At 39.5% G+C, this 25,112-nt stretch overlaps 1 protein-coding gene across 1 annotated transcript in view; it reads right to left on the minus strand.

Moving 5' to 3' along the window:
* TBC1D5 (TBC1 domain family member 5) overlaps positions 1-25,112 on the minus strand; it is a 1,986,766-nt gene that overhangs the window by 1,137,410 nt on the left and 824,244 nt on the right. The window contains exon 10 of the mRNA XM_044066237.1: positions 9,807-9,949. Coding sequence (XP_043922172.1) covers positions 9,807-9,949 — 143 coding nt within the window. The remainder of the gene's footprint in view (positions 1-9,806; positions 9,950-25,112) is intronic.

A 25,112-nucleotide genomic window follows, 5' to 3' on the forward strand; every position in this document is an offset into this window, starting at 1 on the left:
GACTCCTCCTACAATGCATATAGAGTTACATGTATTAGTAGCATATCTAAATCTTCTTCTTCTTTCGGCTTTTCCTGGTTAGGGGTCGCCACAGTGGATCATCTGTCCGCTCATGACTGGCAGTGGAGTTTTACAGTGTTGAGTTGCCAGCCCGGCGCCCAACCTTCCACAGAAGGCACATACATGCGCACAGTCACACCTAGGGCCAATTTAGAGTGTCCAATCCACCTACTGCATGTCTTTGGGATGAAACCCACGCAACCACAGGGAGGACATGCAGACTCCGCACAGAAGGCACCCCAGCCGAGAATCGAACTGGAGAACCTCTTGCTGTGAGGTGGCAAAGCTAACCACTGCACCACCATGGCCGCCCTATTAGTAGCATATCTAAATACAACTGCACATTCTTTTTTATGAGACACATTGCTCCTACTTTTGTTGAAACTGTGTGGGTATTCTTCTTCCACATTGCACTCGTTTCTGCCTGCAAATCCTGGTATTTTATTACTTTGTCTCTCTCTGCACTTAAGACACTTATCACTGTGTGTAGCAATTTCAATGATCAATGCTACTTTTGTCTTTTTTTATGGACTACTATATCAGGTTTTCTCGCATCTATTTTTTGAACTATTGGTAATGGGTGATCCCATGTGAAATAAACATCATTCTCTACAATGCTTTGTGGTTCATGTTTCCAATGAGTCTCAATTACTTTAACATTGTAATGTTTACATAATCCCCAAAGCAATAGTCTTGCCACATTACTATACCGTTTGGTATACAGGCTCTCTGCCACTAGTGTATATTACCCAGCAACAAGATGTGCAACTGTTACCAATTCTGCTTTACAAAACCTGCATTTGTCTGTTTCTATCATATGTTCAGTGGACTTTGTAAATCAACATGTACGTAGTCCACTACCCTAGGCCGCCAATACTAACCTTCCATCTTCTGGTTTAAATTCACCTTTCCTTAATCATTCTTGTGTCAGATCATGTGGCTTCTTGTAGCAATTACAAGTGCTAACAGCAGTAAATGCCCTATAAGGAAACAGCTCCAGTATTTATTAATAATGACTATCCCTCCTGGCATGTCTAAAGGTCAGTTCCCTGTGCTTTCTCCTATTAACCTGGTGAACTTGGACATTTTTAGGCAGTGTACCAACTGCCTGATGTACACAGACAACCCTCTCCTCTTACCTCCCAACACTCAGACTTGTGAGAGATGCACTTATACATCCCAACTGGAAGACATGCACTCTCCAGCCAAGACCAGAATAGCTGGTCAAGAAGAGAAGGTCAACACTTGCACCACACCACATGGAACACATAGCCCTCCAGAACACCCACACATCACAGCTCTCACAAAAAACACAAATCACACACCCACCTTCGTGGAGGCTCTCAATAGAAATCTACCCAAATAGCAGTGACCTCCAAACTAGAAATGCACTTGACCACCACAACACAGCACAAATCACAATACACATAGCTCACCCACACAGTGTGCCCATCAACCTAAGCTCCTATGGCAAAACAGGTTGCCCAATACACTAATCAGCTGTCTGTCTGTTGGGTGCCAGGATCCGACAACACATACACTCAGGTCACTCCCCAACAATTACAAGTATGACTCTACCATTGTCCATGTGTGTGTGAATAACCTGAGATGCACCTCCCTGGACTACATTAAAAGAGACATGGAGGAGCTCTCAGATTATGTGGCCCAGGCAGGTGTGGCTCTCAGATTATGTGGCCCAGGCAGGTATGACCCTAGCCCTGAGCAGCATCCTACCGTCGCCCTGAATGATACCGCAGTACAAGCAGAAAATAACTGACTTCAACAATTGGCTAAGTTTCTGGTGTCATTCTACGGGGATCCAGTATCTGTCTGCTTGGGATGACATGACTGACAGACCTCGATGCTTTGACAGAGATGGCCTAAATCTGTCACCCCTATGTTTCCGGATACTGGCTAAGGCTCTTGCCACCCCTATAGTGCCTTTTTTAGGCGGTGTTCCAAAGACCAAATTACCACCATAACAGCTATAAATAAATGCAATCTGAGGGTCATGCTGCTCAATGCTGGAAGTCTAAATCTCAAGATGCACTCACTCGAAGCACTCCTCAAAATGGAGAACATCTACATTTGTGCTGTAACGGAGACCTAGTTTAAAGCAGAAGAAAGCACCCCTGCGCTACCAGGCTATAACTCATTCCACACCTTTCTGCCCCATAACATGGACCGAAGCTCCAAAGGCAGTGGCATCTCCATATTCATAAAGATATGCATATCTCCAGACTAGTAGCCCAGCATAACACTTCGGAGATACTTCAGGTGCAGCTAACAGTGGGTAAGATGGCGATTCAGGTTGTAGCCTGCTATAGGTCCCCAACCATGTCCCAAGACTCACTCCACATTCCTAAGCACCCTGGAAACTATTAGGGTGCAACAGAACACTCTCATACTGGGTGACTTCAACTAACCCTCCATCAACTGGGAAAACTACTCATGCACCAATACACTTGCCCAATGCTTCCTGGAATTCATTAATTCCAATGCGCTGGACCAGCTTATTCTTACCACCACTAGTGGAAGCAACATCCTTGACCTGGTTATTACTAACATGGGCAACTGTTGCTCAAAACCAATAGTCAATTCCTCCCTGGTTAGATCCGACCATACACTAATTACCTTGGAAACCCACATCTTACCCACACCACCAGCAAAGGTAACCACCATAAAAAACTTTTCCACAGCTGAGTTTGGGCTCCTAAAAACAGAGGTGGCTAACTTCACAGCACCCATGCAAGTGGAAAATAAGTGCATGACCACCGAATCATACACCAATGCACTGTACGAACACGTACATAAATGCATGGAACTAGCCATACCCAACAGAATCAAGACGCTCTCCTCCAAAAAAAGGAAGTTATTCTGGTGGTCCCCTGCCATTAACAAACTCTACAACAGAAGGAAGAAACTGTTACAGAAAAAGGTGAAGTCCAAAGACTGGAAAAACTCCCTTATTAGCCGCAACAAAAAGTTGAGATCCCTCATCAAAACCTTTAAAGCTAGCTATGAAGGCAGAATTGTAGCAGACACTAAAAACAACCACAACACCTTCTACAGTTATATCAAGAATCTCCATGGCAATACTCAGATTTGCTCTGAGTTACTGCACAATGGTACCTCTTATGCTGAGTCAACAGATATTGCCAACATACTGGCCGACATATTCAGTGCCAGCTTTACCCCCCCCCACCAAGGACCAATCACAATACTGGAAAAATGTTAGGCACTCAGCATTACTGCATAACAGGTTAAAGCTGCATTGTCCATGGCTAAGAATACAGCTTCCATGGGACCTGACAATATCCCTGGCTGTGTTCTACATGAACTACAAAGTGAACTGGCACCACACCTGTGTGCCCTGTTCAATCACAGCCTCACCTCAGGCTTTGTCCCTACAGAATGGCACACTGCTACAGCCATCCCTCTCCATAAAAGGGGAGGGATTACAGACCCTGGGAATTATTGCCCCATTAGCCTGACGAGTCTGATACGTAAGGCTATGAAACGCATTATCATGTACTTAATTAACAAGGATATAGGGAATCTCCAAACTCTGGATCCCACGCAATTTGGTTTTGTGAAGGGTAGATCATGCCTGCTCAACCTGGTTGACTTCTTTGAGTCAGTCACCAGAGCTGTGGATGAGAGCAAGGCAGTTCATACAGCCTACCTCGATCTGGCCAAGGCCTTTGATACCATTCCGCACTCAATAATTATTGATAGACTAACCAAACTAGGCATCAACTCCTATATCACTAGGTGGGTTGCAAACTGGCTCACAGACAGACTCCACAGTGTGAAAGTAGCGGATTCCAAGTCAAACTGCCAACCAGTCATGAGTGGAGTCCAACAGGGATCAGTCCTGTGTCCTCTCCTGTTTGGCATCTACTTCTCAGAAGTCCACACCAGCACGGAGGGACTCTGGCTGACCAAATTCACCAACTACTGCAAGCTGGGAGCCATTATAAACTCCCCAAGTGATTTAAAGATCCTACAGAAAGGCCTCACTGAGACCAATGACTGGTGTCGAAACCATGGCCTTAAGCTTAATGCCAAAAAAATGCGTCATCATTCCCTTTGTGAAAAACTCAGTTCCCACCAATTACCACATTGATGGTAGCCCACTGAAGGCGTTATAAGAGATCTGGGGACACAGGCTGACAGCAACTTCTCCTTCGACCACCACACTGCCACTGTGGTCAGAAAGTCCTTCTATGTGGCACATCTCATTACCAAGGGTTTTACATCCGGGAAGAAAGCGGTCATCAACTCTCTCTACTCTTCCCTCATTAGACCAGTCATCAAGTATAATGCCCCATTTGGCATGTACCTCACTAAACACCTACAACAACTGGAAAGGCTATAAAAGTACCTCAGAAAGAGGATCCTAGGCCTTAAACACATGCTTTACATGGACAGACTCAAAAAACTCCAGCTTTTCTGTGTCTCACATCATCTATAAAGAGGCAATCTCTGCTTGATTTATAAAGCCATTTCTGACCCAGCCCCGTTAGAAATGTTACACCTAAAGTAATCCCAATCACTCCGCACCACACTCTCCAGAGACCTCAACCTCATTACCACAATCAACAAAACATGCTGGAGGGCCAGGTTCATAACCCAGAGACTGCCCATGCTCTGGAATAGACTTCCCATACATGTCAAGCAGAGCACCTCACTGGCCCTTTTCAAGAGAAATCTTGATGAGTGGATGGGAAATAGAAAGTTCACACCGGGGATTACTCCAGTGGCACTACTTGATAGAGGCACCGGGAACTAATGGCGGCATGATGCCAGGGCACTTCTACGGGCTAGGCTTGTAAATGCTCCAGGGCCGTTGGCCTAGTACACACCTATGAACCTATTAACATGAAGCTGACCTAGGTGTTTTCTGTACTTTCAACTATATTTATGCCTTTTCCACATTTCTTTCCTTCTCATCTGATCCTTCACCTTAGTCTTTCTTTTCTTTTTGGCACATACAGTTGCTGCCTGATTTTTGTGTACTTATGATTTGATTTCCATTTCCGCTTGACACCGATAAGCTTCTACTAAACTAAACAGGTAAGTCACCTCAGACTTGTTCTTCTCGTGTTTTAAAACTTTCACTATGTTTGGATCTTGTGAGGTCAGCAGATGTGTTAACAATCCTATGATTGCAGAACAGAGCTATACATGCAATCAATTTTGAGGACGCCCAAACCTCCTTCAGAATGGGGAATATATAATCTTGGTATACACTGATTTTTTATAAATTATTTAATAAGCATGAAGCATTTTTCTTGTTTTCCTGTCCAACTGATTCAGTACCTTTTGGGGCCAGTCAGTCACCCTAAAACTGTATGTTAGAACAGGAAAAGTAAATTGGTTTATAGCTTGAACTTTTTTCCTAGATGTCAGAGCTGTTTTTAAGTATTAATTTTTGTCTTCTATAATATTCCATGCTAAGTTTTGTTCGCATTTGCTCATGTTTTATTGTGAATCCTTCATCAATTTCCAAATATTTATACAATCCCTCCTACTCATGTTCTTTTATATCACATTCCTGTCCCAGATTGATATTTTCTTGGTGCTGCAGCGTTTTCTGCTTTAAAGGTTGCTTTTGCACATTTATCAAAACCAAATGACATTCTTATGTCATCTGAAAAAGTTTTGACCACTTGCAGGTGTGCTTTCAGTTCCTCATCTGATGAGCTATACAATTTTAAATCATCTACAAAAAGAAGATGATAAGTCTTTACACTTTGTTGTTTTCTGGCAGCCAAATTGTAACCCTGACCTAATCTGTTAAGTAGACAGCTTAATGGGTTAAGGGCAAGACAAAAGAACAGCGGTGGCAGAGAGTCACCCTGTAATATCCCCCTTTGAATTTTTATCCCTGGGATAATAATTTGTCATTTATTATGGATTAGCTGCAAAGTGGTTTGCCACTGTGTCATGGTCACTGTAATGTAACTGATCAATGTAGGATGCATCTTATACATCTATAAGTACTCCTTTATCCATGAATGTAGGATGCTGTCAAATGCTTCTTTGTAATCTATCCATTCTACACTTAGATTCATCCCTTTTTTACAATTCTCTATTATGACTTTATTAAACAACAATGATCCTTTGCTCCAAATGACTTTTTACTTCTCTTTTGTTCTACTGCTATGATTGAGTTTTCTTCTAAAAGGACCATAAACTCTGTTGGCATTAATTCCAGTACATAGTTTATATATCATTGATAGGCAAGTTCTACAATTTTTTTTAGGATAGCTTACAATTTCACTCTTAAGGACGACTATGGCTTTTCCTGCTGTTAACCAGATTGGTGTCTGTCTGGAATGCATATAAAATAGTTCTTACTCAGGGCTAAATGTTTGTGTAAAGAAGTTAAGACTTTTAGCCAGGAGTTGGGTATTGCATCTGGGTCCTGGGGTTTTCCAGTAAGGACCTTTTCTTAATTTTGTTTCAATTTCTCTGGATGTTACTTCAACATGTTTCATGTACTGTACATTTGAACTTCTTACTGTTTCTTTTACTTGTTCCATCCATTCAGCATCTCTTTTATGTTCCACAGGGTCTTCATAAATATTTCTCCAAAATGTGTCTATTTCTTCTTTTTTGGTGGTATTCCTATTCCTTTTGCTTCGTTTCCCAGTTCTCTATAAAACTTTTTTTGGCCATCAATGAAGTGATTATTTTGTACTTTTCCTTTATTGTTATCTGCATATCTTCTAAGTTTTCTGCCCGTGCTGAAATCTTTACTTTATAATTTGCAGTAGTGTACAATAGATCCCTGTCTGTTCTGATACTGCACATGTTGCTTTTATCACTTCTATCTTTCAAAGTACTTTTGTTGATCTATTCCCTCTTCTGTACTCTTCTAATAGTAATGCTTCTTGTCTTAACTGCTTTATAGTTTTTTCTATGCGATACTTCCATAATGGCATTTGATTTCTTCCCTTTCTTTTCCTTATTGCCCTGTATTTCTGTGGTAAGAATTTATTAATTTAACTGCACAGTAATATATCCTTTTTACTTTTGTTATATCACATACATTTCTATTAATAGTCTTGATTATCATGTTCATTTATTTTATCATACTCCCAACATTTTCTGTAATCTATTTCTTTTATCGATCTTAAGTCTATCAGTCTCTATTAAATCAAGCAACTCTTCCCTTAGATCATTTTCTTCTCAACTAAAGGCACATTATTTGTTCTTTGTTTCCTGCTGGCATTCTACAAAAAGTTCTAGAAAATCTTCAAGCGACATATTCTTTTCAGTTGCATCCTGCGTCATCCATTGCTCTTTCATATGAGCACTCATTGGTCTATCACTCCACAATATTGACTGTATCAGAGTTGCCACTGTTTCCTTCTCCTTCCCTTGCTGTGCAACTCCAACTAAATTTTGTACTGGTTTCCTGCCCACCCCAAACAATCACATGATCACCCTTCACTGCTCTTAAAGATGTACTACAGGAATTTCGGCACACATTTCATTATGCTAAATATAAATCATACCACTGTTATACCATCAAAAACTATATACTTCATCAGAATGTGGGCACCCTTCCTTATGGTTTATTCAACAAGATTAATCTTATGGTATTTTTAAGGTGTTTTTATCTTACACTTGAATTTCAAATGAATTAGAGGATAGTTTCTGATGGTTTAACAACAGTGGTATACATTTATGTTTAGCATTATGAAATGGGTGCCTAACTACTTGTAAAACACCTTTAACCGCAGTAAAGGGTGGTCATGTGATTGTTTGGGGAGGGTAATTAAGGAGCTGCCTTATCATTTTAAATTGGTTCTGATGAAATCTTCTGAACAAATGAGACGAAAGCACTTAGCCTATCCAATTCTGAGATGTGTATAATTTGTTTTCATGTTTCTTGGTGAACAATTCAGTTTTTTGTTTTTGGTTATTAAGTTCCAAGAGTTATTTCTTTGTTTTATTTTTCAGTGTATCAGGGAACGCAAATGCTTCCATTGCCCTACTTATAAAATCCCAGTGTACTCCTTCAGATACTTTCTCTGCCACCAGAAGCAGCAGTATTTTTTTAAAATCTGCTTCCCTCTGGATCATCAGTGCTCTATTAATGTTGACAAATGTTTGCCTTCCCTCCACAAAAACCACATTTATCAACATCCATCAACTTTGGCAACATCTATGTCACTCTTTTAGAAATTATAGACAAATACTTTATAATTATGGCTTAAAATTGAAATGGGACTATACAATGCTGGATCAGATGGGTCTTTACCATCTTTAGGTATTACAGCCACCACAGCTTTTTTTTCAGGATGGTAATTCCCTCCTTTTAAAATACTGTTAAAACCTTACAGATCTTTATTGCTTTCTTCCCCTCCTGGCTTCCAAACTTCATTTGGAATACCATTTATTCCTGGAGACTTTCCTGTAGATTAGGTATACATCACTGTCTATATCTCATTTCCTCCTATCTTAACTGTTAATTGTTGAGCCTCATCCACCTCTAATCTTGGCATATTTAAGTCTTCCATAAATACTTTCATTTGTGATTTTTCCTAATTTCCACATTTCTTTCTTTATACAAATTTTCTTAAAATTTTTGAAATATCTCTAATACCGCTACAGGATCTCTGGTTTCTTTTCTTGTTATAAGCTCACTAAGTTTGGCAACAACCCTTTCTACTTTCTGTTGCTTAAGTCATTGTGCTAAAAATATTTGTGATCTGGAGTTATTATCAAAAACAGTTGCTTAACAGAAATCTTTCTAAACTCATGCATATTATCCAGGTACTTCCTTATTTTCTCTTTAGCACTCTGATTTGCACCACAGTGTTGAGGAGACGATCCACCTCAAGCAGCTAGCCAACTATGGCTCAAGCATGGAAAATGAAATACTTGAAGTCTTGCTTCCATGAACCTAAGTCAGGGTGGCAGATCTCTGGTCTTGCTGGCAGCCATCAGCAGATGATGAATGGAAGTGTTACCCTTTGCTAGAAGGGAAGCAAACCACCAGTGAGCTTAAAGAGGTCTTTGTGGGCAGAAGACTTAGAAGTATACCAAAGATCTGGTTGACATCTGACTTCCTACTTTTTAATTTATGCCCATATGACTTCTGTCTGTAGTCTTAGGAATGATTTTTGACCTGACCCTTGCACTGCATGCCCACCATCTCTCTCACCTTGTGAAGAGTGAGCTAGGGCTGCAAGCATTTCATGAAATCTCCTTCAAATTGATAGATTAAATCACTGTCCCTTTCTGTAGGTTTCCACATCAGTCTTCTACCAGGCAATAATGGTAGCTCCTCTGGGGGGGGGGGGGGTTGTAGTTTGAAATCTGATGACAGTTGTAACAGTTAGCAAGTATTTGATTATCAGACATTTAAATATGGAGACTTTCTAATAATGCATTTCAGAAAAATATCTGAATAATCTAAGTAACAATAATGAAATGGCCAGCAATGTATGAAGTACATTGTAAAGTCTGGAATATGTACCACTAGGAACACAGCCTGAGATAAAGTAACTACAATAAGAGAACTCTCAAGAAAGAAAATGGACTTGTATATGCATTACAAAGGCCCCCAGAAAATAACATTAGAAGCCAGGTGAAACAGACACCAAAAAAAAAAAAAATAAAATAAAATAACTGAAACAAAAGTTGTGTGAGTTTTGAGGAAATGTTATGTATACATCCTTACAATATAATCAAACATATTTGAATATAAAAAAAGTCATACTTACAGACATCTCTTATGTATAGCAGCATAGCTACAAAGATGTAATCGACTAAATCCAAGGTGACACTGTCTGCAAATAAGGCATCCCAAATGACAAGAAGATCCTGAAGAGGAAATTCTCGGCCAAAAAGCAGTCTGACCCATCGTCTGCAACACATAACACAATGCCACATTTTTAATTACAACATGACACACAAAAAACTTATACAATTGTGCAAAAAAAGAATAATTCCACATTTGGAAAATCAATCTAATTGGTAAGAGTCATTACTTATAAGGACAAAAGGCATTTCCTGAAATCTTTGATTTGTACACAAATTAGCCACACTTTTGCATTCTTGTAGTCACTCACATTTTATTTATAGAAGGAAGAACCAATGCAATTCATAGATGATTAATTATCATGAATTGTTCCTCCTAATTTGAGGATGGCTGGGTTAGGTGCCTTTCTGTATGATCCCCTTCACCTCCTTGTTAAATCAGTTACATAATGTTGAACAGCACTCTCAGGACTCAGATTTATGGCAATCATTTTCATACTCTGTCCCATTTAAAGAAGTTGCCTTTATTACAACCAGTTTTTAATGTTCTACCCAATTATAAATGAATCATTTTATATAATCCTGTCTGCTCACCAACAATTACTCTTCCTGATTTTCTGACAGTATGATTATTTTCGGTATAACAATGACTGCTGTAGCACTCCTCACAATATCTCCAAGAATAATAAAGTAATGATTCAATTTGATAAAATTAAAGTTATGCCCTTATCATAACAACAGATCTGTAAGAAGCTGGTCCATTTTTAGTAATCATAAGTAGTTGCATTGCAGATGTTAGAACCAATCAGGAAATTGAATTTTCCCAGGCTGTCTATAAACCTCACACTTCCCATCACAAATCTCCCTTCCTTCCTTCTTTTAGTACTGATTTTGAAGAAAGGAGAGAGAAGCTGCAACTTCAATGTAGACACACCACCGCTGGGGGATGAAAGGAGTGTATGTTGCTGAAAATGGACCTTCTTACAGATATTCAATATGGCAAGTACATACATTTTGTATCTATTAATTTCACCTTTGTTAACCAATATGATAAAGTCCTTTGCTAATCCTCTTTGGTAGCCACCATCACATGAACATACCAAGGGAAATAGCAGCAATAGATTTACTTAGAGGGGCTAATAAAGGTTAAAGTATTGCAGAATAAGGGGAATCTCACAGAATAGGAGGAAGAACAAATGCAGAGTGCTAAAGAGAAAATAAGGGAGTATATGGATAAAATGCATGAGTTTAAAGGTTGTAGTTAAGCAAGTAATTTTTGGTACCAACTCCAGACCACAAAAACTTTTAGCACAACAACTTAGGCAACAGAATGCTGAAAGGGCTATCACCAGACTTAGGGAACCTGTAATAAAAAATAACCAGAGATTCTGAAAAGGCTTTAAAAATAATCTGGAAACTTTATGAAAAATTGTACAAAGCAGAGAAATGTGGAAATCAAGGAGGAGTACAAATGGAAATATGTACAGAAGACTTCATTATGCCAATGTTAAAGGTACAGGAGGCTCAAAAACTATCAGTTAAAACAGGAGGTGTTGAGATAAAAACAGTGATGTATAACCAATCTTCAGGAAAGTCTTCAGGAACAGATGGTATTCCTGTGGAAGTTTGAAAATTAGGAGGAAAGAAAGTGATAAAGATCTGGAAGATTTTGTTTAACGGTATTTTAAAAGGTGGGGAAGCACCAATATCTGGGAAGAAAATTGTAGTGGCTGTGTTATCTAAAGATAGCAAAGACCCTTCAGACCCAGCATAAACCACAATTATAAAGTGTTTCTGAATATACTAGCTAAAAGACTGGCAAATATGTTGCCAAAATTGATAAACATGGATCAGTGTGGTTTTGTGGATAGAAGGCAAACATTTGACATTAACAGAACACTGATGATCCAGAGGGAAAGAGAATGTAAGAAAATACTTCGTTGTTGGTAAGTCTTGATGCAGATAAAGCACTTGGCAGAATAAGCTGGGATTTTATCAGTAGAGCATTGGAAGCATTTGCATTCCCTTACACAACAATAAGGTTAATTAGAAGGATATATGAAGGACTGGAGTCAAGAATTAAAGTGGGAGAGTTACCCTCCTCTCAGATAAACTGTGTTTTAACAGAGGAACTGGGAAGGGGTGTCCTTTTTTGCTTTATTTGCTTTATATTTAGAGCCAATGGCAAAGAAAATCAGGGACTCAGATATTCAAGGATACAATTGTTATGGTAATCAAGAAAAGTTGGCTTTATTTGCAGATGACATTATTTTGTACCCAATAAATCCAAAAAAGGACATCTCAGTATTGTGGATAATTTTGAAACAGTTTCAAGTCTTTTCAGGTTACAAAATTAATGAAGATAAAACAAAAGCTGTAAATTACCTACCCACACACAAACTGGTTCAGCAATACCCATATTTACGGGGACATGATAAGTTGAAGTAATAAGGAGTATGGATTAAAAAGGCTTCTGTTATGGCAGCTAATGATACGTGAGAAGAGACTAAACAAAAGATAATACAAAAATGAGAAAGTGGAAACTCTTATTTATGGATATGGATACTAAGATACAAGGTATGAAAATGCTTTTAGCCCCTTTAGTCTTGCATACAGGTCAGGGATACTTTTATCAACCTGAGAAAAAGTTGTGGACAATAACTAATAAAGAATTGAAGGAATTTATCTGAGAGGGAAAGAGAGCAAGAGTTGAAAGGAATAAAATGCTTTCAATAGAACAAAGTGGTTTAGGCTTACATGATTTAAAGGGATATTTTACAGCTACACAGTTAAGGCTGATATACATAACACAAGCAGAATGTTATAATTCAAAGTGAAAAGGGGTGTTCAAGAAATAGAAGGAGTAGTACACTGGATGCAGATCCTTATGGGGACTAACAACCATACAGAATATTATATTTATAAAATAGTAGAAAACAGTCTAAGAATTAAGCCAATTCAAGAATACAGAAAGAAGATTTTGGCAACAGGGATGACTGCAAGTAGGGGGTTACAGAAAATACACAAGAGGGGGTTGGAATTTGCTGGAGAAATTTAGCAAAGGAACCAAGATGTTGAGACCAAATAACTCAAGCATAAAAGGTTACCGAGTGGGATGTGGTCAAGATGACATCTGGATTGCAGTCTAATGATTGCATTCCCACCAAGGCTTGATCTCAGAGTAAATGCAAAGAGAAAGGGATAGGGGAATTTTAAGTGAAAGACTTGCTTCTGTTAATGCATGTTTGCCTATGTCTTGACTGATATTTTTTTAAACACCTTTATTAAATTATCAAGGAATAGAGGTTGAGAAAGGATCTACAACTTTCATGGATAACCAAACAGAAAAACAAGACCACATATCTCAAGGTTTCTGAGCTGAAGATTAATGCCATGAGGAAAAGTCAGTAAGTACCTTTTCCGGAAAAAAAAAACAGGATTACTGTCTATGAATAAAACAGAAGAAACCATGCTGTCACACTGAGGGATAGATCTGGTTAGGATTTGCCTAAGGAGTGAGGCAGTGGTATACTGAAAGGTTACACGTTTCTGCTTTTAATGGTCACAGCAAGGGAACCAAGTCTGTTTGGGCCATAAGAGGACTAAATAGGCTAGGCAAGACAGAATTTACATTTCACAGGAACATGTGCATTTAACTGAAGGTCTTAGTATGCACTCAGTAATTATTTCAGGTCATATAGATCAATAATAACTAAAATAAAACCACAGGGTAATGAAATAAAAATGAGACACTGGTGCTTTCCCACCTAGCTGAAGAGAGAGGAATTTAAGGAATGGGTAGTAGAGATTATTCAGGCACTATTCAAGACAAAAATTACTTCTGACAATATAGCTAGGGAGTGGGATAAATTTAAGGTGGAATTTAAAAATAGGGTGGAAATAAAAGGGAGCCATGGTTAAGAAGTAACAAAAATTATTTAGAGGAACTGACAAATGTTAAACTACTGCAGAATAGAGGGAATCTCAACAGAACAAGAGGAGGATCAACTGCAGAATGCTAAGCAGAAATTAAGGGATTCCTTTGATAATATACACGAGTTTAGAAAGATTGCTGTTAAGCAACTATTTTTTGATGATAACACTAGAGTACAAAAAACAATGATTCAGAAAACAAAAAGTTGAAAGGGCTGTCACCAAGCATAGGGAGTCTGTAACAAGGAAGGTAACAACAGATCCTGTATAGGTATTAGAAATATTTAAGAAAGTCTATGAAACTCCATATAAAGCAGGTAAATATGGAAATCAAGAAAAGATACAAATGGAAATATTTATGAAAGAATTAAATATGTCAAGGTTAGAGCCAGAAGAAGCTCAATTACTAACGGTTAGAATAAGAGGAGATGAGATAAAAATTGTGATGCATAACCTAATATACAGCCAAGTCCCCAGGAATAGATGGTATTCCTGTGGAATTTAGGAGGGAAGATCTGGATGGTTTTGTTTAATGGTATTTTAAGAGGAGGAGAAGTACCAACATCCTGGAAGAAAGCAGTGGTAGCTGTACTACCTAAAGAGTGTAAAGGTCCATCAGACCCAGCTTCATGCAGTCCCATTTAAATACTAAACAATGATTATAAAGTGCTCATATCTGTAATGTCAAAGAGAATGGCAAAATTGATGGCAAAACAGACAGACATGGATCAATGTGGTTTTATGGAGGGGAGGCAAATATTTGACAACATTAACAAAACACTGATAATCCAGAGGGAAGCAGAATGTTAGGAAACACCATTGTTGGTGGGTCTTGATAAAGAGCAAGCTGGGACTTTTTGAGCAGGGCAATGGAAGTATTTGCATTTCCTGAAAAAATTATCAGTTTGATTAGGAGAATATAAGAGGGATTGGGGGCAAAAATTAAAGTGGGTAGAATTTCTGTTTGAGCACAGGAACCAGGCAGGGGTGCCCTCTTTCTCCTTTATGTGCATTATATTTAAAACCATTAGCAAAGAAAACAAGGGACTCAGAAATTCAAGGATATAATTGGTATGGTAGTCAAGAAAAGATGGCTCTATTTGCAAATTATATTATTTTATACCTCACAAAACCAGAAACAGACTTTACAGTGTTGTGGAACATTTTGAGCCAGTTTCAAATCTTTTTGGGATACAAAATTAATGAAGCTAAAACAAAGGCAATAGCAGTAAATTATGTACTCACATGTATTGGTTCAGAAATATCCATATTTATGGGGACATGATAAAATGAAGTCCTTATAAGTATGTATTAAAATGATTCTTGTGTGGCAGCCAAGGATATTTGGAAGAGACTAAACAAAAGATAATACAAAACTGAGAAAATGGAAGCTTTGTTATATGGATATGGACAGTAAGCTACAAGCTGATAAAATGTTTTTAGTCCCATTAGTCTTATACACATCATCTAGCATATTGTTTATCAACCGGAGAAGTTTTGGATAGCAATTAATAAAGAGCTGAAGAATTTTATCTGGGAGGGGAAGATGGCAAGAGTCAAGTAGGATAAGATGATTCTTTCAATAGAATTAGGCAGATTGGGATTACCTAATTTGAAGGGGTATTTCAGAGTTACAGAGTTAAGGCTCCTCCACATAACACAAGCAGAAAACTTTAATTCAAAGTGGAAAGGGATGATGATGAAACAGGGGGGATGCTAAGGAGAAAGGAGATACTCCCGATAGGGATGACTTCAATTAGGGATATAGACAATAGGCAAGGGAGGGCTGGAATTTATTGGAGAAAACTAGCAAAGGAACCAAGGTATTGGGAGCAAATAACTAGAAAGGGAAAGATGACAGAATGGGAACATGTCAAGAATTTATTTGATCCACAGGTTAGAGATTGCTCTCCTTATCAAGGAATAATATCAAACTATAGGCAAAAAGAAATAAATAAGGGTAATAAATGAAAGACCAGCACTAGTACAGTTTTTAGTAGAATCCAAAACAGAAGCTACCATTAAAAAAGGAATAATTAGTACAGCATACAATATATTGCATAACTATAATTATCAATCAGAGGAGGTTAGAAAGGATTGGGAAGAGAGACTGAGTAAGCAATTTACAAAGAAACAATGGCAGGATATATGTACGATTCCCAAATCTGCAACAAAATCTAGAAGATTTAGGATTTTTGCTAGGAAATGTTGATATAGATATTTTTATATCCCAAGTAGACTCCAGAGAATTTTTCCTCAGGTAGACAGCAAATATTGGAGGTGTGACAGGGAAGAAAGAGGTAATTGGGAACATATTTTCTGGGAATGCAGTGAGTTGGCGGACTTTAAGGATTCCCTGGTTGATGCACTGTCAGAGATGCTGGGTGACTGCCTAGACACGGTAAGGCCTTGCTGTGTCTATTTATGATAGTTGCCAAAAACGCAATTACTAGAAAATGGAAATCAAAATCTAAACCATCTGTACTACAAAGTAGTGAATATAGTAACACAGATAAAACAATTGGAATTGAGATCTTTAGAAAAGGGTAGGAGCAAGCTACATAGGAAAAAAATTGGAATTGTGTGAAGAATACGTACAGACGAGGAATGAGGTTTAAAAGAAAGCAGGACTTAAATTAGCTATGCAGTGTTTGAAAATGAGTGGGTAGATTACAAGTGATGTACAACGTTTGCAACTGGAATTGTGTCAGTATGGTTTGTGATGTAAAATGCTTGCAACTAGGATTGGGTTGGTGTGGTTTGTTTTCATTTATATAAATGTTTGATTGCCTATGTAGTATGTGATGGTTTAATAAACATGTTTCTTGTTTAAAAAAGGGCAGAAACTGAATAATTTATGTAATGTTGCTTAGCTTATATGATATACAGTAATAAATGTGAAAGGTTTGTACACGTGAACTTAATATACTTTTATTACTTTTATATAAATGTAAATTTGCCTATGTCACAAGTAATAACTGAATAAAGGTGTTTAAAAAAAGGAAAAAAAGAGAACTAAGTAAATCACTTTGACATTTAGAAGCTTGGCCTTCTGGATGAACTTCTTGAAGAAAGGAAATAACGGAAAAAGCTAAAGCAGTCCAGTTGCCATTTGTGACCTACAGCATCATAGGCCTGACTCCCCAAAGGAGGAAAAGTAAGAGAAATTGAGACACTTGGCATGTTTTTGAGATGAAAACGGGGTGCACACTGGTTTGCTCCAGCTATGGAAAATCCTTTTCACTGAAGGTCATGGAACATTCATGGAAAATCAGTCATGGAACATCAGTAAACAATAGACAAGTGCGACACTGAAAGAACTGAACTCTTCAAAGGTATCATTAGCTATCAAAATCTAGTATGACTAAATGGTCCAATACCACACTCTTGACAGCTTCTTGCTACAACAAGTAGGAACGTGTTCACCCGTCTATTAATATACCAAAGAAAAGCCATGCTGTTGGACTTGTACTGCAGTTTAAGATCAGGAATCTTGAAAAGCCAACAATTTCAATAGCAGAACCCTAAACTTTGACATACTAATGGGAGAGCAAGATGCCAGAAATGTCTAGGCAACTTAAACAGTCTTGCTTTCTCTAATGGCACTTACCATAGATCACAATGTAATGTCCCCTCCTCTGCCCCAGTAATCAAGGAGCCTGAATCCTCACCAGTGACACCGGTGAGAGCCGTTCACTTGCAACAAAAACAGATACACCCAGTATTTCCAGATGCAGCTTTCTGCATCAAGCACAATTTCCCTTAAGAGCACACAGGGAACACACTCAGTCTAGGGTCTGGGTTTTTCTCTCTCTCTCCAAGCCAAGTCCACCACCATTCTCTCTGTGAAACCACTGCTCTGTGTCCCTGTTCCAAGCAGCTGACACACACACTCAGATTTAATTTACACACACACACACACACACACACACACACACACACACACACACACACACACACACACACACACACACACACCTACCTGGGAAAGGCTAGCAGAGATTTATTCACTCTGCTACCCAATGCCCAGAATATAAGGGAGTTACTGCTACTTGACATTCAAAAGCAATACACAATTATACTGACTGAAATTAATACTAATACAAATGGTAATGTTGACCAAACAGCAATGCTTTCAGGAGTGGCCACAGTGCCACTAAATAAATATAAGTACTCTCAAAGGTTAAAAATATTCACTAAAAGACCAGCCACAATGTAAAAGTTTAAATATAAATGTAAAAGTTTAAATATATTTAATAATAAATACTAAAAGAACATGAAAAAACTAAATATCTATTTACAATAAACACCAGAGTTTCAATCACAGGAAATATTAAAATAACAGATCAATACATTCACACAGATAGAGAAAAACAGTACTTAACTAATCTCACTATATTTTCCTGACTGATCTAAAGAATTACTATTCCCTGGTTACTTACTAAAGCAAGGCAAGATGAAGTAGGTGAAAGACCCTTCTTTGTCAGGTTATAAAAACAGACTGCTCTGAGACTTCAGTCTCATCTTGTATTAAACATCATTTTTCTGACGGATTACAGAATGACATCACAGTCATCTGACTCTGGTTTCCACACTACTCCCTTTTCTAGCAAATGAACCAGAATGTAACACATGTCAATAACACACACACACACACACACACACACACACACACACACACACACACACACACACACACACAATGCTTTGCTAAGATCTGTTGCAGCTTCTGGAAGTCATAAAACAATTTCAAACTTCTAGCCTTCCAGAGGAGCAATTAGTTCACCCCAAAGGACAATACAGAGGGCTTCTTAGTACAGATTTCTTATCTGTAGCTGCACTAAGACCTGTGAGATACAATCTTTATGGCTTAAACCAAATAATTTAATTTCAAACTATTTTTCAAAGTTAGCTGGATTGAGATTAACTTCTCCTTGAGTATCCTCTGTTACAATATTAATTTCAACAGTTACCATACAGTCCGACATACATGTGCATTTCTTTTTCTGTCCAGCAGGACCCACTCTTGGTACATTTTTTTTTTTTTTTAACACAAACGACTTTACAAATACATTTTCAACACAAGCAACTGTACAAATCAGTTTGGTATAATAATGACATATAATTCTTTACAAAACTCCAGCTAGCTATGCTGGCATATGTAGAACATCTACTGCCCTATTTCTCCTGGCATAGCCTGCAATATCTCACACTGTTGCATCTCTCCCCCTGTTGAAGAGTCAAGCTAGCTTTTCAAGTGACCCTTGAGAAATGTTGCTTGAGAAGAATGAGCCTGCCTGGGAATACATTAACCCAAACCCTGTCTTGAGAACCCATATGCACTGGCATTGCTGACCCCAACCACAGTGCTGCACTGTCATATCATATACATGCAACCATAGGCTCCACCTTAATAACTTGGCATTTTGCTGGTTAGCTCGATGTAGCCATAGATCCCCCACAGACTCCTCCTGCCTCCTATTGTAAATACTTAGGCCAAGGGCCTCCCTATCATGGTAAGGCTTCATCATGTTAACATGGTACAATATGTGTCCCTGCCTCCTGCCTAACAGTTCAACAATGTAGCTAACATCACTGGCCTTCTTTATTACTCTGAAGGGTCCTTCCAAACTGCCTGCAGCTTATTATGTCTGACAGGAATGAGAACTATAACCTGCTGCCCCACAGCACACACTTGGGCTCAAGCATTCCTGTCATACCAGACCTTTTTCTGCTGTTGGACTCCTGGCAGGTACTTTGGGTCCAAGCCTATGAGCTCCCTAAGCCTTGTCCTGAAGTTTAGGACATATGCCACAACAGACTCCTTGTGGGATTCACACTCACCCTCCCACTCATCATCAAGCAAATCTAAAGGCACTCTCACCTTATGCCCATACAACAACTCAAAGGGTGAAAAAACTGTGGATCCCTGGGGTACCTCTCTGCATGCAAACAGCAGATGGGGCAAATATCTGTCCCACTCTTTCCTAAACTGCTCTGCAAATGCCCATAGCATGGTCTTTAGAGTAGAGTTTAACCGCTCCACAAGACCATTAGTCTGAGGGTGGAAGGGTTGGTCTTTAGATGCTTCACCCCACAGCACTCCCTCAGACAAGGCAGCAGGTCTGACATGAAACTTGACACCTCTGTCAGTCAATATTTCTCTCAGGAAACCTACCCCGCTGAAAATCTGTAACAAAGCATTTGCCACTTTTTCTGCCTCAATGCAGGACAGAGCCACTACCTGAGGGTATCTAGTACCATAATCTACTACCAACAGGATATACTTTTTCCCTGTGGAACTTGGGTACCAAGATGCCCCACAATATCCATAGCTACCCTCTGAAATGGCCCCTCAATCACAGGCAAAGGCATCAAAGGAGCTTTGATCTTGTCTCCTGCCTTGCCTACTTTTTGGCACTGCTCACAGGTTCTGCTGTACCCTGTTACATCCTCTGCAATCCCAGGCCAATAAATGTTCTGCATAATATGTCTCTTGGTACACTTTATGCCCATATGACATGCAAAAGGAATGTCATGGGCTAAGGTTAGGAGTACCAGATGGTACGCTCTAGGCACTACCAACTGCTGCATTACCTCACCCTCTAAGCCCTCCCTCAAAAGGCCACTATCTATACAGTAACCCTTTGTTCCAGTATCCAGACTCCCCTTTTCCTTGAGAATTAGGTGCCTCCTTAGCTAACTCCCTCAAGCCTCTTAGGGTAGGGTCCAAGAGCTGGGCCTTTCCCAACTCTATCTTTGTGACCTTTCCCAGTTCCTTTTCCACACGAACCCCAGTATCCTCTAACAGTGGTGCCTCACTATCAGCCTATGTACTACCACTCACCTCTGCCCTTGCAGTCACTCTGTCCAAGGGAACATCAATACTCACCAGCAGCTGTGGCTCACCTTCAGGCTCACTGCTACAGGGTAGCTCCCTCCCTGAAATAGCCACCTCACCAGCCCTGGTTTCAGGTGTGGAGTCTGTCTGGGTCTTCCCCAGGCTACTAGACCCACATGCCTGTCTCCAAGCCTAACTGTGTGTAACTACATGCATACAAGGTACTGCATTATCAGAATCGTTCCATGTCAAGACACATGCATGGATATCCTCAAACACACCTATTTTCTTGCTTCCTTTTCTACCCTCCCAGTCAAGGTGAACCCCAGCCAAAGGTATTTGGAATGGAGTCTCTCCTAAAGCTCTAACTGGAGTGGACTGCCCAGACAACTACTGATTCTCTTTAACCACTGCAGGCTTCACAATGGTTATGTCAGAGGCTATCACTCTATTAACAGTCGCCTGTTTTCCATCCACTAAGATAGAATATAAACTCTGGTGATAGTTCGATACCCCTGTTGTCTCCAGACAACTTACCACTGGCATACTGTTATTCCCACTTGCTGGCTGCCCCACCTTTTGTTCACCACCTTGCTTACGTGGACATCTACATGATACATGGCCCCACTGGTTACATTTAAAACATTTAACTCTTGATCCTGGCCCTGTACCTGAACTAGTAGCTTCCCCTGGTACTGGTGGACTCTGGGTAGTTTAGCCTGCCCACCATGGATTTCCTTATATCCATGTGCAGCACTGGGAATCCCCTGTGCAGTGATGCCCTGCTTGCTAAGTAGAGAGCCCCTTTTTTTCCCCAGCTCATCTGCACAGTTACACTCCTGGTCTGCCACCAGATTCTCATGTCCTCAGGCAAAGTGCTAAGGGCTTGTTCCCTCACCAAAATGTCTGCCTGCCTTTCAAAAGTGGTAATCTGACACCCACTTACCCACCTATGAAAATAAGTACTCAACTCTGCAATATAATTGCATACACTCTCATCTGCTTTGTGACTATGCTCACAAAACTTTTTTTTCTGTAAGCTTCAGGTGTTAACAAAGCATTCTAACAAGCATTGTTTGACTTTATCAAAATTTAAACAATGAGTATCAGACAATTTCGAAACAGCAGTTACAGCTTTACCATGAAGTAAGAAACCGTACCCAGAACCATTGGTCAACATTATACTGTTTACATACTCTTATGAATAAAATTATCAAAAGTATCACCCTCTGTAAAACTATGGAAGAAATGTACTGACCTTTATTGCTTCTGAGTTTGGTTATTCCTTTCCCTATTACCTCCATGATCCGGGTGAAAAGTCACCGTGTCCCTCTCATGCTGACGCTGCTTCCCAGTTTCTTCAGCCTCCAGACACCACAGTCTCTCAGTTTCTTTGGCCTCCAAATGCCGCAGTCTCTCTGCTGATTCTAATTCCATCTGTTTGCCTTTTCTTCAGCCTCTAAACACCGCAGGCTCTCTGCTGATCCTAATTCCAAACGTTTGGCCTCCAGTTCAAGTCTCTAACACCAGACAGATTTTTAAGTCCTCTGAGGAAAATGTGAACTGTCCTGTTTTTGAGGGCTGCACATTCCCATCACCACATTGATTAGCCTCCTACTTGCTGGTCTCAGCTGCGACTAAGGCTGAAATAATTTCTGTTTTAGTCAGGCTGGCATGCACCAAACCTTTGGTTTCGTATAACTTGGCCAAATGGTTCTTTGTCAGCTTGTCATAATCCTCTGCTGACATCTTTGCCTGCTTTCCCCGACTATACTAAACTAATGAAAAATAAATAAAACTGTTGCGAAAATTAAACTCTGTATATTTACTTTGTGGCTGCTGAGAGTACACACAATTTCAGTGACAACTGACTACAGAAGTTCAATTAATATTCCACCACTTCTCACCAATTTGTGATGTCCCCTCCTCTGGGCCAGTAATCAAGGATTCTGAATCCTCACCACTGACACCGGTGAGGGACGTTCACTTGGAACAAAAATAGATACACCCAGTATTTCCAGATGCAGCTCCCTGTGTCAAGCACTATTTCCCTTAAGAGCACACAGGGAACACACTCAGTCCAGGGTCTGGGTTTCTCTCTCTCTCTGGGCTCCCAATAAAACTCTCCACTGGCACAGCTGTAGAGTTGAGTTCTCAGCCAAGTGTCCAAGCTAAGTCCTCAGCCACTCTCTCTGTGAAACCAGTGTTCTGTGTCCCTGCTCCAAGCAGCTGACACAAGCACTCCAAGATTTGATTTGCATACACACACACACCTGGGAAAGGCTGGCACAGATTTACTCAATCTGCTGCTTTGCCCAGACTGTAAGGTAGTTACTGCCACCAGACACTCCAAAGCCAGCTACTCTAAGGTTCTTATAAGGGTACCTAATTATACTGAGTGAAATTCATACTAATACAAATGGTAATGTTGACCACATAGCAAAGCTTTCAGGAACTGTCACAGTGTCACCAAATAAATAAATATAAGTACTCTCAAAGGTTTAAAATATTTTCTAAAAGATCTGCCACAATGAAAAAGTTTAAATATATTTAAAAATAAATAATAAAAGATGTAACAATATTAATTATCTATTTACAATAAACACCAGAGTTTCAATTACAGGAAATATTAAAATAAAGAGACTTCTCATACTCTGGAACAAACTACCCATTCATGTCAAGCAAAGCTCCTCATTGGCCCTCTTTAAGAAAAATCTTTACGACTGGATGGAAAATAGAAAATTCACCCCGGGGATCACTTCTGTGGCAGTGCTTGACAAGGGCACAGGAAAATAATTTTCTTGGGTGGCGAAAGCCAGGGAACCTTTTTTGCTACACTTATATAGGCTCCAGGGCCGATAGCCTAGTACCTACCTATGAACAGACACAAAAAATCACAGTATTTAAGTAATCTCACTATATGTTCCTGACTGATATAAAGAATTTCTATTCCCTGGTTATTTACTAAAGCAAGGCAAGATGAAGTGGGTGAAAGATTCTTATTTGTCAGGTTACAAAAACAGACTGCTCTGAGACTTCAGTCTCATTCAGTATTAAAACATAATTTCTGTGCTGGATTACAGAATGACATCACATACACCTGGTCGTCTGACTCTGGTTCCCATATTACCCCCTTTCCTAGCAACTGAACTAAAATCTAGCACGTGTCAATAATACACACACCAAGAAAGTTGCTAAGATCTGTGGCAGCTTCTGGAAGTCATAAAACAATTTCAAACTTCCACCCTTCCAGAGTAGCAATTAGTTCACCCCTATGGAAAATACAGAGGGCTTCTTAGTACATGCATTTGTCTCTGGCTGTACTGAGACCTGTGAGATACAATCTTTATCACTTATGCCAAGTAATTTAATTCCAAACTATTTTTCAAAGTTTGCTGGACTGATATTAACCTCTTCTCCTCCAGTATCCTCTTTTACAATATTAATTTCAACAGTTACCATACAGTCTGACATACAGTTGCATTTCTTTTTCTGTCCAGCAGGACCCCACTGTTGGTACATTTTTTTTTAACACAACCAACTTTACAAATACATTTTCAACACAAGCACCTGTACAAATCAGTTTGAATTACAAATGACATACAATTCTTTACAATCTGCGGTGGTGGTGCTGCAGTAGCATTGTCGCCTCATAGCAAGACATTGTCCTGTTCGATTCTCAGCTAGAGCGTCTTCTGTGTGGAGGCATACGTGAATGGGCCGTGCCTTTGTTGAAGGTTGTGCATCAGGGCTGGTAATCCGGTACGTACAAAATCCACTACCGATCATTAGCGGACCGGAGTTCCGCTGTGGCGACCCCTAACCGTGAAAAGCAGAAAGACACAAACAAATACAATTCTTTACAAAGCTCTAGCTAGCTATGCTGGCATATGTTATACATCCACTGCATTACCTCTCCTGGCATAGCTGGCAAAACCTCACATCGGCACACACATTATATGTGACGACTGATACCTGACCATCTCCATCTAAAAGGGACATCCATAATGAAGATAAGTAGGACCCTGTCACATTGTACATGTGAACAAGTAGAGCAGACTCAAACTGAAATAAAAAGAGGCTGAAACTCTGGGTTACTGCATGTCTACTGACGTACACATATGAAGTTGGATGAAAAGACTATAAAAGCTAAAGCTGCCATAAGGCCAAATATTCTGAGACAAGGCACTGTTGTTGCAAAATGAGCCAAGCAGAGAGATGCAACCACCTGCAGCAGTAGTGGTATTCTTGTCCTCAGGCAGGAAAGCTTGACAAAGGATAGTGTCTTTTACTAAACTAGAAAGATGGGAAGTCGTGTAAAGTCAACTAGTCTTCCCACAGAGATGAGGAATTTGGACACAGACTTCCTTATGTTAATCATGCTCTTCAGCAAAGGGAAAACAAGAAGTCATTCATATAGGTAATGGTATACTTTGTCTCCCTACAGTCTCCGGTTAGTTGCTGCAATGGAAACTGAAAGATGGAGACCAAAGGG

The sequence above is a fragment of the Protopterus annectens genome, chromosome 3.part1 (genome assembly GCF_019279795.1).
Source record: "Protopterus annectens isolate FY-2018-M chromosome 3.part1, PAN1.0, whole genome shotgun sequence".
Taxonomy (NCBI): domain Eukaryota; kingdom Metazoa; phylum Chordata; order Ceratodontiformes; family Protopteridae; genus Protopterus; species Protopterus annectens.